This window comes from Nymphaea colorata, chromosome 4 (genome assembly GCF_008831285.2).
Source record: "Nymphaea colorata isolate Beijing-Zhang1983 chromosome 4, ASM883128v2, whole genome shotgun sequence".
NCBI classification, from domain to species: domain Eukaryota; kingdom Viridiplantae; phylum Streptophyta; class Magnoliopsida; order Nymphaeales; family Nymphaeaceae; genus Nymphaea; species Nymphaea colorata.
This window is the reverse complement of record NC_045141.1, coordinates 1,673,472-1,687,669: the sequence shown is the minus strand read 5'-3', so window position 1 is coordinate 1,687,669 and position 14,198 is coordinate 1,673,472. Positions and strand designations below refer to the sequence as shown.

The following is a 14,198-nucleotide window of genomic DNA, read 5'->3' as shown; positions in this document are numbered from 1 at the left end:
TGGATCTGATCAGGATGTATCAGATCTAAGTTTTTGTTGCCGTGGAAGAAGAATATCTATGCCGCTCAGATCTAGTTATCAAATCTGATTTTCTGCTGCCGTGGAAGAAAACCTATGCCGTTATGTATCAGATCTGCCCTAAAGAGATCTGATTTTTTTTCTACCATGGAAGACAATTTGTGACGTGATATATCAGATCCACCCTTTTGTTGTCGCTGCATAAGATCGTGTGGGGCAGAGTTAATCTGCTGGTTGTGGGTACAGTGTGACGTGAGAAGTTGTTGTGGGTAGAGTCATCTTGCTGGTTGAAGATGCAGTTTGACTTGAGGAGAAATATCTGCAAATCGTGAATGTGAAATCAGTAAAGTGAGGCTTTGTGAGGTGTTAACTGCTGCTAATCGAGTAGCAGCAGTCTTTTGTCGTTGGGTGAAGAAGTTTCAGCCATCAGATATGACCTTTGTTGCCGTGGAAGAAGTTCTTGGACGTTCAGATCTGTCTAGTCGTGTGGTGCTTGGTGGATTCCCACAGGCTAAGTCTGCTATTTTTGTGTTTGTGTTCAACCTGCTGCACATCATTTGGTTGTGGTCTGCGCGTTCGAGTGCAATTTTTTTTATGGCTGACGGCAGTAGGTCAGAAGGGTCTTCTTCATCTACTGCAACTTCGTCACAGTCTACATATGCTATGGTTGAGTCTCCTACCTGTTCTCCTATACCTCCATCGTATTATCTCAACTTAAGCAAGGAAGAATATGATCTGGTTCTTGCTAGGAGGTCTACTCTTGCCTCAACCAGCACAGCTGTTATAGACTCAGTTCTCTCTATTGGTGCCCCTACCAGTGACCCAGGTATGATATGGATGATTGACTCAGGAGCATCCAGGCATTGTTGTGATTAGCCACAAATGTTTTTATCGTTTACCAGGTTCACTACACCACAACACGTCAGGTTGGCTGATGGCAAGTTGTCCCCTATTCTGGGCAGCGGTGATATCTATCTCACACCTTTTGGGACCATTACACATGTGCTATATGCTCCTCCATTTCCTGTTAACCTGTTATCTGTTAAGCAATTGGCTAGAGATTTATAGTGTAGAGTCATTTTTTATCCTGGTTTATATTCTTTTCAGGACTTACAAACTGGGAAGATGATTGGTGGCGGCCATGAACAAGAGAGGCTCTATTTTCTCTCTGTCCCTGTAGATGTTGTTGCATCCTCTTTCATGTCAAAGCCTTCTTCTTTGCAGTGGCATCTCAGACTGGGTCATCCGTCTGTGTCCAAGCTTCATCGCATTTTTCCAGATATTCCTGTGTCAGAGTCATTTTTATGTGATGCATGCCAGTTAGGCAAGCATACACGTAGTAGTTTCCCTTCAAGTCAGAGTCCATCGAGTCAAAGTCCCTTTGATCTTCTGCATGTTGATGTTTGGGGTCCAAATCGTTTTTCCTGTCGTTCACGTTTCTGGTATTACCTTGTTTTGGTTGATGATTTTACTAGAGTCAGTTGGGTATTTTTGTTACGGGACAGGTCTGAAGTCATCTATATTCTTCAGAAATTTGTCAATGAAATAAAAACTCAGTTTGGTGTTATTGTCAAAAATATTCGCACTGATAATGCTCTTGAATTTAAATCTTCAATTCTACTCCAATTTTATGCCAATCATGGGATCCGACCACAATATACATGTCCTCACACATCCCAACAAAATGGTGTTGCTGAACGCAAACATCGACAACTTCTAAATGTCGCCCGTACCCTCATGTTGCATACTCATATGTCTGCCTATTTTTGCGGTGATGCTATTCTTACCGCATGTTATCTCACCAACAAATTGCCCTCGTCTGTCATCCAAGAACGCATCCCCATTCAAATACTATATCCAGATCGACCATTATTTCATATACCTCCTAAAGTATTTGGATGCACTTGTTTTGCACACATCTTGGGCCCAAACAAAAACAAACTTGCTGCCCAAGCTGTCAAATGTGTGTTCATTGGATATTCTACCAATCAAAAAGGCTATCGATGTTTTGATCATCATACCAAGAAAGAGATCGTCAGTGCAGATGTTACATTCTTTGAGTCTCGTCCTTATTTTTCTGCTCCAAGTACCACTGTGTCTGAGCTTCCAATGTCTGTTCCTCTTCCTATTCCCCCAATATCACTTGAGTCGATCCCGCCCTCTCCACCATTATCAGGTGATCATTTTCTTGATCCTCCAATAGTCTATACCCGACGTCAAGGTCCCTCTCCTAACCGCCCACCAACGTCTTCTCATGAGGTAAGTTCTAATGATAAGACTGACTCAGGAAGAAATGATGACTATTCTGCAGATGATCTACCTATTGCTATTCGCAAGGGCCAGCGACAGTGCACAAGACATCCGATTTCTAACTCAGTTTCTATGGACCATTTGAGCACAAGTTTGGTGTAGTTTGATCGAGCTATGGCTAGTCATACTATTCTGACCTCTCACCACCAAGCCTTATTAGATTCACGATGGAAGCATGCTATGCAGGAAGAAATGGAAGCTAAGCTTTTCTTTCTACGGAGACTTGGGACTTGGTGGACCTACCGTTGAATTGTGATGTTGTTGGCTCCAAATGGGTATTCACCATCAAATATCATTCTGGTGGGTCTGTAGAGCGATTCAAAGCTCATCTTGTGGCTAAAGGCTATACACAGACTTATGGGGTGGACTTCTTCGAGACGTTCTCGCCTGTGGCACAGTTTGGTACTATTCGCCTAATTATATCTCTCGCAGTTCAGCAGGATTAGCCTCTTTTTCAGCTTGATGTGAAAAATGCATTTCCATATGGTGATCTCTCTGAAACAGTCTATATGCAACAACCACCTGGTTTTGAACGACAGGGAGAGTGTTCCAAGGTATGCAAACTCAAAAAGGCTATCTATGGACTTAAACAAAGTCCCCGTGCATGGTTCCATAAGCTAAGTGAGGTTGTCTCTAAATGTGGCTTTTGAAGATCCCAGCTTGATCACTCGTTGTTTATCAAGCGATGGACTTCTGGTATAGTGATATTGATTGTATATGTTGATGATATTGTTCTCACTGGAGAAAATATTCAAGAGATAGCTCGGATAAAGGAGTTCTTACAAAAACACTTTGTCACAAAAGATCTTGGTCAACTTCGATATTTCCTTGGTATTGAAGTGGCTCGTAGTAGTAAAGGGATTGTGATGTCTCAAAGGAAATATGCTCTTGATCTTCTACAGGAAACAGGGTTATTGGGAGCCAAACCTGCTACACTTCCCATGAATCCTCGGATTCATATGCATGATGATGAATCAGAGACTTTTGACTCTCGTTCTTACAAATCTCTGATAGGGAAACTTTTATATTTGACCATCACTTGTCCAGACATCAGCTTTGCTGTAAATAAGCTTTGTCAATTCATGGAGAAACCTCGGAAAGTTCATTGGGAGGCTGCTTTAATGGTGACAAAATACTTGAAATCAGCCCCGGGAAAGGGGTTATGGTTCAAAAAGGAGAATGTGTGGACATAGAAGCATATAGTGATGCTGATTATGCAGGGTCAGTAAATGATAGAAGATCTACTACAAGTTTTTGCGTCTTCATTGGTGGAAATCTTATTTCTTGGAAGAGCAAGAAACAGAATGTGGTTGCTAGATCGAGTGCCGAGTCTGGATATAGAGCTATGGCTCAAACGGCGGCTGAAATGTCATAGATCAAATCAGTGCTTGTAGAATTGGGAATTTCAGTGAAACTTCCTATGAAGATGTATTGTGATAATAGAGCCGCTACCTACATTGCAAATAACCCTGTTTTTCATGAGAGGACGAAACACATTGAAGTGGATTGCCATTATGTTCGAGACTTGGTCCAAGAAGGAGTCATTAGCACGATCCACGTTTCCTCTGAAGATCAAGCAGCTGATATGTTTACTAAAGCTCTTTCCATTGGAGATTTCTAAGAGGACGTAACAAGCTGAGCATGATTGATATCTATGCTCCAGCTTGAGGGGGAGTGTTAAAGTTTTCTAGAGTCAATTTGAGTCTTTCTGAAATATTAGAAAGTAGACAAGGGTCAACTTATTGTTTTCTTATATTTTAGTGGACTGAAATTGTAAATATGTAGTCAACGCCCTAATCTCTTTTTAAAAGAGATTAGGGTTACGTGAATGACACAAGGAAGTTTCCTCTCTCTCTCTCTCTCTCTCTCTCTCTCTCTCTCTCTCTGACGTCCCTTTCTTCCTCCAATATTCAACAATACCCTTCATTAAAAAAATCATTCGGCACATGCAATTTTATATGTTAAAAGTTAAAATTGTACATAAGACCTCATAAACACTGCAGAAATTAAATGAAAAAAAAAAAAGATAAGATTGCGATATGATCACACAATAAATTGTTTTTGCTGATATTTTAAAAAACATGATTTTTCCTCTTTTTTTGTTTTTCCACTTTTTAACATTAATGTCATGATGTTTTTGAAATATCGATATTTGTGACACATATATATATAACCTTTTTCAAAGAAGGATATTAGGGCGATAGAAATATTTACATATAAGTCTCGCAAATAACCAAATAATAAAAACATCAAACCAACTTACATAAAATTCCAAATAACTCCTCACATGATTTGATTTTCCAATGCTCCCCCTCAAGCTGTAGCATAGATGTCAATCATACTCAACTTCTTATAGCATTTAAAAAACCCAGAAATAGGATGAGGTTTAGTAAAGACATCAGGTACTTGATCTAAGGTTGGAACATAAAGAGTAGTGATGTTTCCAAGCTGAACCATATCTCGAATATAGTGGCAATCAATCTCAATATGTTATGTTATCTCATAAAACATTAGATTATGTACTATGTACATTGATACTTTATTGTCACATTCATAGGACGAGGAACTTGAATCCCAAGCCATGAAATCATAGACTTGCATCTCTGCAGCAATTGGAGCCAACGCCCTACACTCAGGCTCAGCACTTGGCCTAGCAACCACAGCCTACTTCTTGCTTCTCCACATAACCAAATTTCCACCAACAAAAATACAATAGTCTATGGTGGACTTCTCGTCATCAATGGATCCAGCATAATCAGCATTAGAATATGCAATTACATCCAGAGATTCACGTTTAGTGAATAGCAGAACTTAAACTAGGAATAACTTCGATTATTTGACAACCATCAAGGATGCATGCCAATGAAGCTTCCTTGGCTTGTCCCTGAATTGACTTAATTTGTTCACAGTAAGAGATATGTCAGGCCTAGTTACAGTCCCCATACTTTCAAATCCTAGTGGTTGTGGCACGTAGACAGTTTCTAAAAGTTCTCCATAAAAGAAAACATTCTTTAAATCTAATTGAGTCATGGTCTAATCATGGTGAACTGCAACAAAGATAATCAACTGTATCATGGCCATTGTGTAGGTAGCATTGTCATGGTTTTCTCATCTTTTTCTTTCTTTTAGTATTTCTATTTTTCTTTTTGTATTTTGTATTTTTAATTTTCAGACCAACTGTACTAAATTAGCTGTTCTAGATCCGAACAGCTAGTTCGCTTAGAGCTAACCCAATGGCTAGCTTAGTGCTGCCATGAGCTATAAATTGAGAGGAGTTTGCACTTGTAAATCACTTCTTGTTCTTCTTATTCAATTAAAAGTATTCCTCATTTTTTTTTGTTGTGTACCTTTATCCACATTGTGCCTGAAGGAGTAGGTTCTTTTGAACCTTTTGGTTCATTCAGCTTTGGTGCTCATTCCTATCTGCATAGTGTCACTAGAAGAAAGGGAAAGAGAAGAAAGAACCTATTTGGTTCATTCAGCTTTGGTGCTCATTCTTATCTGCATAGTGTCACTAGAAGAAAGGGAAAGAGAAGAGCTGGGCTACACGCACATAATTTTATGATATGAAAACACAATCTTGCCAAAGCAGAATATTCATAACCAAGTGTAACTTTTCTGGAGAAAAGTAAAGGTATATAAGTGAGCTAACCATTTGAATGAGTCCTACTCGATAATGTCGAGGAAGATCCCCCATCATACCAAAGTCAAAGTATGCCAAAGATCCATCACTTGTTGCAACAAGATTCCCAGGATGTGGATCAGCATGAAAAAAACCCTCTTCAAGCATCTGCCTCAAAGAACAATACAGCCCCTGCAAAGAAGATGCAAACTAAGACAAATCTCAAGAAAAGATTACTCTAATTTGGCCTAGGAATTTCCCACTGACACTATGAGTTCAGAATGGAGTAACAACTGAAAAAAAATGGGCCTACAAAATGAGATTCATCTACCTTTGTCAATAGAAGGTAAAGATTACTTTTCTCCGTACAGTAAGAAACATTATCATGCACCACTGCTTTAAGGATCTCATGTAATCATGCCTTGTGCTTTTTAAAAGATCAACCAGACTCATGTTTTCAGTGTTTTGGTGATAATTGTTACGTGTATTTATCCAATTTGTTTTAAACATTCTTTGTTGTTTGTTATATTGGTTTTCGATGTGGGGATGTATAAGGGCATGCTTGCCTTTGTTTCATTAGGTCATCACTATGTATATTCTGGTGTCACAGTCTCCACCTTGGGAACATGCAACACTTTACTGCATGTCTTTCCTCTCCCCATATTTCTTCTTGCTGATCAGATTTTGGAGATTCCTTACATAGTATCAGAGCCATCCAATATTAGGCAGCGGTATGCATTCCAAAAAGATGTGTCCCAAGAAATCCGACTACTTGAATATGTTTTTTCTCTTCTTCTTCTTGTCCATTTCCCATCTTAGGTTCTTTGATCCCTGCATTTTCTCTTAATATCTGTGTTCAGTTCTGCCTTCTTATTCATGCCATAATTTCTCAAGTCAATCTTTTTCTACCATATCTCCTTCTGTTTATCTGGTTCTTGTTTTATTCATTATTGCTCTTCACTCTTAACATTCCATTCTTTATTCTACTCAGAGATCAACATCCATTAAAGACCCCGGTTTCTGATCAGCATCATTATCTATGTTCAGTTTACTTTCGGTTTTCATTCACCGCCACTTATAGCCATTGCTTTTCTCCTGTTCTCCTCAATGTCCTCTGATTTGGTTACTGCTTTTCAGATTTGTTCTCTGCAGCTTTTATTTTTTGTTTTCTGCTCAATGTCTTCTATCCTGTTCATTGTTCTTTACTTCTGTCTCATTGCAGTTTCCACTTTATTCTAAGTTGCTCAATTTTCTGTGTTGAGAACTTTTTTTGTGTGTGTTTTATTCTGGAGTCTGCAACTGGCTCTTTCTTTTCAGATTCCTCCCGTAGAGTCCCGTATTGCTGCTCATTAGTTTTAATTTCTTTACCCTTTAAGAAATCTGCCATGGCTTTTATTTTGGCTCCTTTTTCCTCTTTCTTTGGTTCATAACAGCACATCTTGCCACTTCTGTTTCCATCTTTAAGAAGGCACCCAAAAATATCAAAAAAACAAATGTAGCAGAAAAGGGTACAGAAAAAAGGAGGGCAAAAAACAAGACGTTTTCGTTTTGCACCAAAGACATGTATTGCTGTTATAGTTTGTGTTGCTAAACCATTTTCCATGGCCTTTTACATCTGACATTTCTTCCAAATTCTTCGGCTAGCTTGTCTATAAAAAGCTCACCACTTCCAAATCACAAACCTGGAAAAGACAAATTCTCCTTTTGATTAAGAGTTAAGGTCTCTTTAGACACCTGCATGGAGAATCCATTACAGTCCCCTCAAAATATATCATGCAAAAAGTTGAGGAAGGAGATGCAGCAAGTCCTTCTCTGACAGGTACAGGTACTTAATCCTAAGTATGAATCTTGCATAAAATGCGAACAAGCAGCTGTGGCTTTGATCACATCCACTTTTTCTCACAAGGTATTGGTTAGGATTCTAGATGGCTGTTCAGCACAGGACTTATGGGATAGACTAGTGAAGACTTGTTCTCAGATTCAGATTCCAGAATCTCATATCTTCAGCTAGAAGTACATATTATCTGTGAGGCTTCTATGTCTATCATGGAATAACTTAACCAAATCTCTTTCATTTTAGACCAGTTAGCAGTTTTTGGATATTAAATATTAGATAAAAATAAAGTCAATAAAACATTCAATGGACTGAGACCAGAATACTATGTGTAATGTACTTAATTGTTACCATCGATTGAGGATTCACAGGCCTCCTATAGTCTAAGATGACTTTAAAGGGTCTTTCCACTTACACTGGGAAAGGTTTTAGTTCCTTTTCTCCTCATGCAAGGCCATGATTTCATCTTTTTGGAAGTGGCCATGGATGTGCACTAGGTACATCAGGGTGGCAGGGTTGCAGCCCACTCACAATGTCACCACTACCTCTTCTACTTTGCCATCTGTTGAGAGAAACAATAAAGTTGATATGGGTAGTTATTAGAATTTTAGAAAGATGCAGTACCTTTTAATGTTTTTCTTTATTTTGTGAACTTGCATGTAATTATTTTTGCAGGCCCCTAATTTCTATTTAAAAGAGAATCGGGTTAATATAAAAGAGTTTCTCTCTTCTCTCCCATTCGGCTTCTATATGTGAAACAAGGGCCTATTGAGATTGAAGAGTATTCAGATGCAGACTGTGTTGATACTAGAAGATCTACTTCAGGATACTGCGTCTACTTGGAGGGGAATTTTGTTGTTTGGAGGAGCAAGGGATAAAATATTTGTTCCCACCTATGTCACACGGATACGGGTACGGGTATCCTATGGATACGGGTACGGGTACGGGGACACGGCATTTTCAAAATTTTAGGATACGCGGATACGGCGAATATTATATTCAAAAAAATTAAAAATGATAATAAAGAAAGTCTCAAACACAACATTGTTCATCACCAATCTCAAAAGTGATAACTGCTAAGACATAAGCAAGAAAGTCTCAAAGAAAGTTACAAAGCATTGTTCATCAATCATCACAAAACATTGTTCATCATCATTCTAGTCATCATCAATGCCCAAATCATCGTTCTCCCCAATCTCCTCTTCTTCCACAATAGAAGATGTTGAGGGAATGCAAGGTTCTTCGAATCTTGAATTAACAACTTCAAGTTCATTCTCTTGTTCTAAGTTAAAGTCCTCAACATTCACGTCCCAATATTTAGTTTCTCCTTCCCTACAAGACAAAAAAATTGTAATTATTATGATGTTAGCGAATAAGAAGAGAAACATCTAAATCAATAAATCATATACTTAATTTACCTATATTCTTCTTTGTTCCGTGATAGAAGCCGAAGGTTAGAATGCACATAAACCAGATTTTCTGCACGTTTGCTTGTGAGATTATTTCGTTTTATAGTGTGGATTTGTGAATATGTACTCCAATTTCTCTCACAGCATGAAGATGTAGCAGGTTGAACTAGCAATCTGAAAGCAAGGTATTGAAGAGTAGGATAAGCAGTTCCATGTTTAATCCACCAAGATAAAGATGGATAATTATCTTTGTCTACAGTTGCACCTACATCTTCTCCAATTCCAGTAGAAAACCTTTCAAACTCATCATTAGCTCGGCGATTTTGATGTACATCAATGAAAATCCTATTAATACATGCTACTCTGTTTGTTGATAATTCTAGATCCAGATGTGGTGGGGTTCTTCCAACACCCCCTGTAAGCCACTTTTTTCCATAATATTTAGGATTTAATGTATGTGCCATGCATTGAAGAGGATTGCTACTTTTATCCCATCTTGCAATCAATATTCTATGCACATGATCAAAAAATGCTGAATCTTCAAGTGCAATACTTTTTTTTTCATGCTTAAAAATAACCTCTTGGATTTTTTCAATCATAGTGTCCCACATCTCATACACACAGTGCAACGTTGAATTATCACAATCAAGAACTCTCAACATCTCCCAGATCGGTTCTGTGAATGCAAGAAAATAAAAGATTTGATCCCACCACTTGTCTTCAAGAATCATTCCTTTGATTGCTTGAGCTTTGTCATCATCATCAGCACGGTAGAAACTCCAATCATCATCAGTCACCATACTGATCAATGCACTTTTCACCCTTTTTATCCTTTTGACCATAACAATTAGAGATGCAAAACGTGTCTCTGCAACTCTTAATAATTTTAGATCAGAATGCTTGTTATAAATGGAAAGTGCATGTTGATGATTTACTATGAAATTTCTGATGTTCCTCACATCCTTTTCCAAGTCTTCAATCCACGAACATAATTCATAAGCATGAGGATCTTGCTCTTTACTTGGTGGATTGCATATACTCTTTAGAGCCAAATTTAAGCTATGAACTGCACAAGAAGTCCAAAAGATATGAGGGTACTCCTTTTCTATCGCAATACCAGCTGCTCTACATACAGGTGCATTGTCTGTAATTAGCTGAACAACGTTTTCTTTCCCCACTTCTTCAATTATTTCCATAAACAATCCTTTCAGATACTCAGCACTTTTGTATTCACCAGATGCATCTATTGCTTTCAAGAAAATTGGTCCATTTGCTGAAGTTGCAATGAAATTAATAAGAGGGCGTCGTTGCAAATCTGTCCAGCCATCAGAAACAATAGAAACTCCGTGTTGATCCCAAGTGAACTTTTGAGACTCTAACAATTTGTTCACTCGAGTCATCTGTTGTTCTAGCAGTACAGTGCGAAGCCTTTCAGAACTAGGGGGAACATACCCAGTCAAGTTAGAATTTGCAATAGATGTAACTAAGCCTCTCCAATATGGACTTCTAGCTACATTAAATGGTATGCAATTAGCATAGAAAAATGTCGCCACTTTTAGATCTAATTCTCGCCGTCCTTGTAAACTAAATGAATCCTTAATTGATTTCTGATGAACATCAACAACTTTTCTTTTTTTGGTAGGATTCTGAATATCATCATGTAAAATTGAAGCAATGTCAATGAAACCAGATCCAGATGATGTGCTTTTCTTATTCTCAAAGGCTTTTTGTTCTTTCTTCAACTGAGCCAAAGTCTCGTTAGTGATTTTCTTACATGGTTGAATTCCTTTTTGACTGATTTTTAATAGATGTGCTTTCACTCTTGTATATGATCCATTAAACTGTCCCTCACAAAAATTACACCTAAAAAAAGCATTTCCACCGCCTCCAGGAGGTTTCCCCATTAGATTCACGTATGACCATAATGGTGGCTGAGGTGTAGCTGATCCAGAACCACAACTTGTAGGTTGAGAGTCTTGAGACTGAGACACTGTTTTTCCTTTGCTCGCCATACTAGATTAAACATAATAAAAAAATGGAAAAAACGTATAATGAACATAAAATTTATGAAATAAAACAATACAACAAACTGACAAAGTATAAACATGCACTGCAGTCACAAAACTTCAAAGATTCAGAAGCAGAACGAAGGCTGAATAGTGAACAGGAACATTCAAGAATGGTAAATGATAGTACTGCCAGATTGAATAGTGAACAGGAACAGAAGCAGTTCGTTAAAGCCTAAAACTAAAAGAAACATGAACAATAGCGAAGGCTGAAGTGAATAGTGAACAGTGAACAGGAACATTCATGAATGGTATATTATATGTTAATGCCATCTAGATATCACGTATTCATCATTGTCTAGCATCATGAACAACAGCGAAGGCAAAATCCCCAAATCGGTTATACACCCAAAACGGCAAAATCCCCAAATCCCAAAATCAAACAAAAAAAAGAAAACATCGCACATAGCATTGAAGAATATGATTCTAAACCGTCCAATCTTCAAACCAAAACATCCCCAAATCAGATTTTAATACCCAATGTAAAAAATCCCCAAATAAAAGTTGAAACCCTAACTTCTATTATCGAAAATAATCGACAAAACACTTACCTGTCTGTCGCTGGCTGCCGCCGGACGCCACCGGAAGTCGCCGTCGATCGCCGAAGGTCGCCGTCGCCCGCCATTGCCTTACTGTGCTGCCAGCCTGCTGCGGAAGCCGTCGAGGGTAAACGAAGGTCGAGCGTCGATCGCCGGAGGTCAGTGCGTAAAACAAAACGCGGGTTAAAAAATCGGTTATACAAGTGGTTTGGATCGGGTCTGACCCAGACCCGATCCAAAACGTATCCAGCCGTATCGCCGTGTCGGGATCCCCGTGTCCGCGTGTCGACACCGGTACTCGACCCAGTCTGCCGTATCCGTGTGACGTAGGTTCCCACTCAAGTGCAGAAGCTGAATATAGGGTTGTTGCTATTGGAGTGTCAGAATTACTGTGGCTGAAAGTATTGCTGACTGATATTGGGATAGAGACTGAAGGACCTATGAAGATGTACTGTGATAACTAGTCCGCAATTAATCTGGCCAACAACCCTGTGTTACATGACCGAACAAAACATGTCGAGATTGACCGTCACTTCATCCGGGAGAGAATTGATGCCAGAGAGTTGATTTTACCCTATATGAAGTCTGAAGACCAAACTGCTGATGTTCTGACTAAAGTCTTACCTTTGACTCAGTTTGAGAGAAATGTATCCAAGTTGGGCATGTTTGATATGTATGCCCAACTTGAGGGGGAGTGTTGACATATATTGTTTTGGGTTGCCTATTCGGGTCTGGATCTGGACCCGATCCAGTGTGTTACTGTTGGCCCTATAAACCCTAATTTCTAAGTGTGAATGAAATTCTAAAAGAGAGAGTGTTTGGCTGCTAGTGGGCAGCAGTCCTGCTCACCCGAGGTTTTTTCCCTCTTGTTGAGGGGTTTTCCACGTTACATCATGTTCTTCTCTTGCTTTTGTTTCTCCTATCCTAAATGTCTCTCTTGCCCCTGTCATGTGATCAGAGATCTGAACACTGACGATACAATAAACCTCAGTGATCAGAATCTCATTGTGGAAGTCATGGTGTTAGTTGAAGATGCGTTGCCGCCAGTTATGAAGCAGCAAACATACATAGGTGTCGTTGAAATAATCAGTCCCTCCTGTGGCAGAAGAAGGTGTTTTGGCAGACCGTGAAAATTTGTTTTCTCCAGCACTAAAGTTAAGCAAACAGGTTTGATACAATCTGCTATGTCAGATCTGTAAGTTCATTGAATCAGGTTTTCTAGTGGATGCAGTTAGTCGTAGCTGTGTAGCTCTGCTTTCTTCATTTGTGTAGTTCTGGCTTTGCCCTATTTTTTTTTCTTTTATCTGTTTTGGGACTGGTTACTCAATCTTGTATGGCTTTTCTATTTCCATCTGAGTGTGCATATTGGTTTTTTGTTTGCTTGCTGAAGATTCTGTCTGAGTATACAAATATATCTGAGTGGCTGTTTCAGATGTTATGACAGCTTATATGTAGCTTGGAAACATATACTTATCTATTTCAGTGGCTGGATCAGATTTTGTGGCTGTTTATTTTTGACATGGAGGCTGGTGTAAGCCTATTTCTATGGTGGTTCAGTCATTACTGTAAATCAGGCCCGAAAAGACAAATACTTCAAGCAAATCAGCCTTGAAGCTTCCACCAACAAGTCAAACTCACAAGCCCTCAAACAAGAGGTGAAGAAGCACTTAAATTAATCACAATAAGAGATACATAAAGTAGGCTAAAAAGTCATACAAAAACAAAGGAGAAGCTGCCCTATTTATAGAGGAGAGGGCCAAAGAGAAGAAGGAGGAGGCAGTCCCAATGGCTAGAAATCTAGCCGTTGGGACTAGTCTCCCTCTAGGTAATACAGAAAAAGGAGAGGGATAAAAGGGGGAAAACGAAAAATGAACTAAAAGAAAAGATACATGAAGAAAGTAAAAATTACATAAGTGTCCTAAGTACCCAAAAGATATAAAATATATATATACATATAAAGCATATATTAGATGACTAATATATGTGATATATATACATATATATATATGTATACATTTGGGATACATACATTCTAACACCCCCCCTCAAATTTACGGTGTGATAACCAAAAGTTTGCCAAGGAGAAATTTGAATTTGGCAGCAGCAAGAGCTTTAGTGAAGAAGTCGCCAAGCTGATACTCTGATGGAACATAGGAGAGATCAATGTTTTTCTGTAAGAATTCTTCATGAACATAATGACAATCCATCTTTATATGCTTTGTTCTTTCGTGAAATGTGTGATTGCTAGCAATATATATTGCACTTTTATTGTCACAACAAAGCTTGACAGGATTTGTGATACGAATTCCCATATCTTTCAGTAAGCTTTTGAGCCACACTATCTCCATTGTTGTAGTTGCCATTGTACGATACTCAGCTTCTGTTGATGATAGCGACACC

At 38.7% G+C, this 14,198-nt stretch overlaps 1 protein-coding gene across 5 annotated transcripts in view; it reads right to left on the bottom strand.

The window, feature by feature from the left end:
• The window catches only part of LOC116252740 (uncharacterized), a 110,956-nt gene that overhangs the window by 44,016 nt on the left and 52,742 nt on the right, over positions 1 to 14,198 (bottom strand). For 4 of the 5 annotated variants that reach the window (XM_050077429.1, XM_050077430.1, XM_031627237.2 and 1 more), the window contains one exon: positions 5,981 to 6,142. In XM_050077429.1, the coding sequence (XP_049933386.1) occupies positions 5,981 to 6,142 (162 nt within the window). The remainder of the gene's footprint in view (positions 1 to 5,980; positions 6,143 to 14,198) is intronic. The other variant, XM_050077431.1, reaches the window with a different exon arrangement.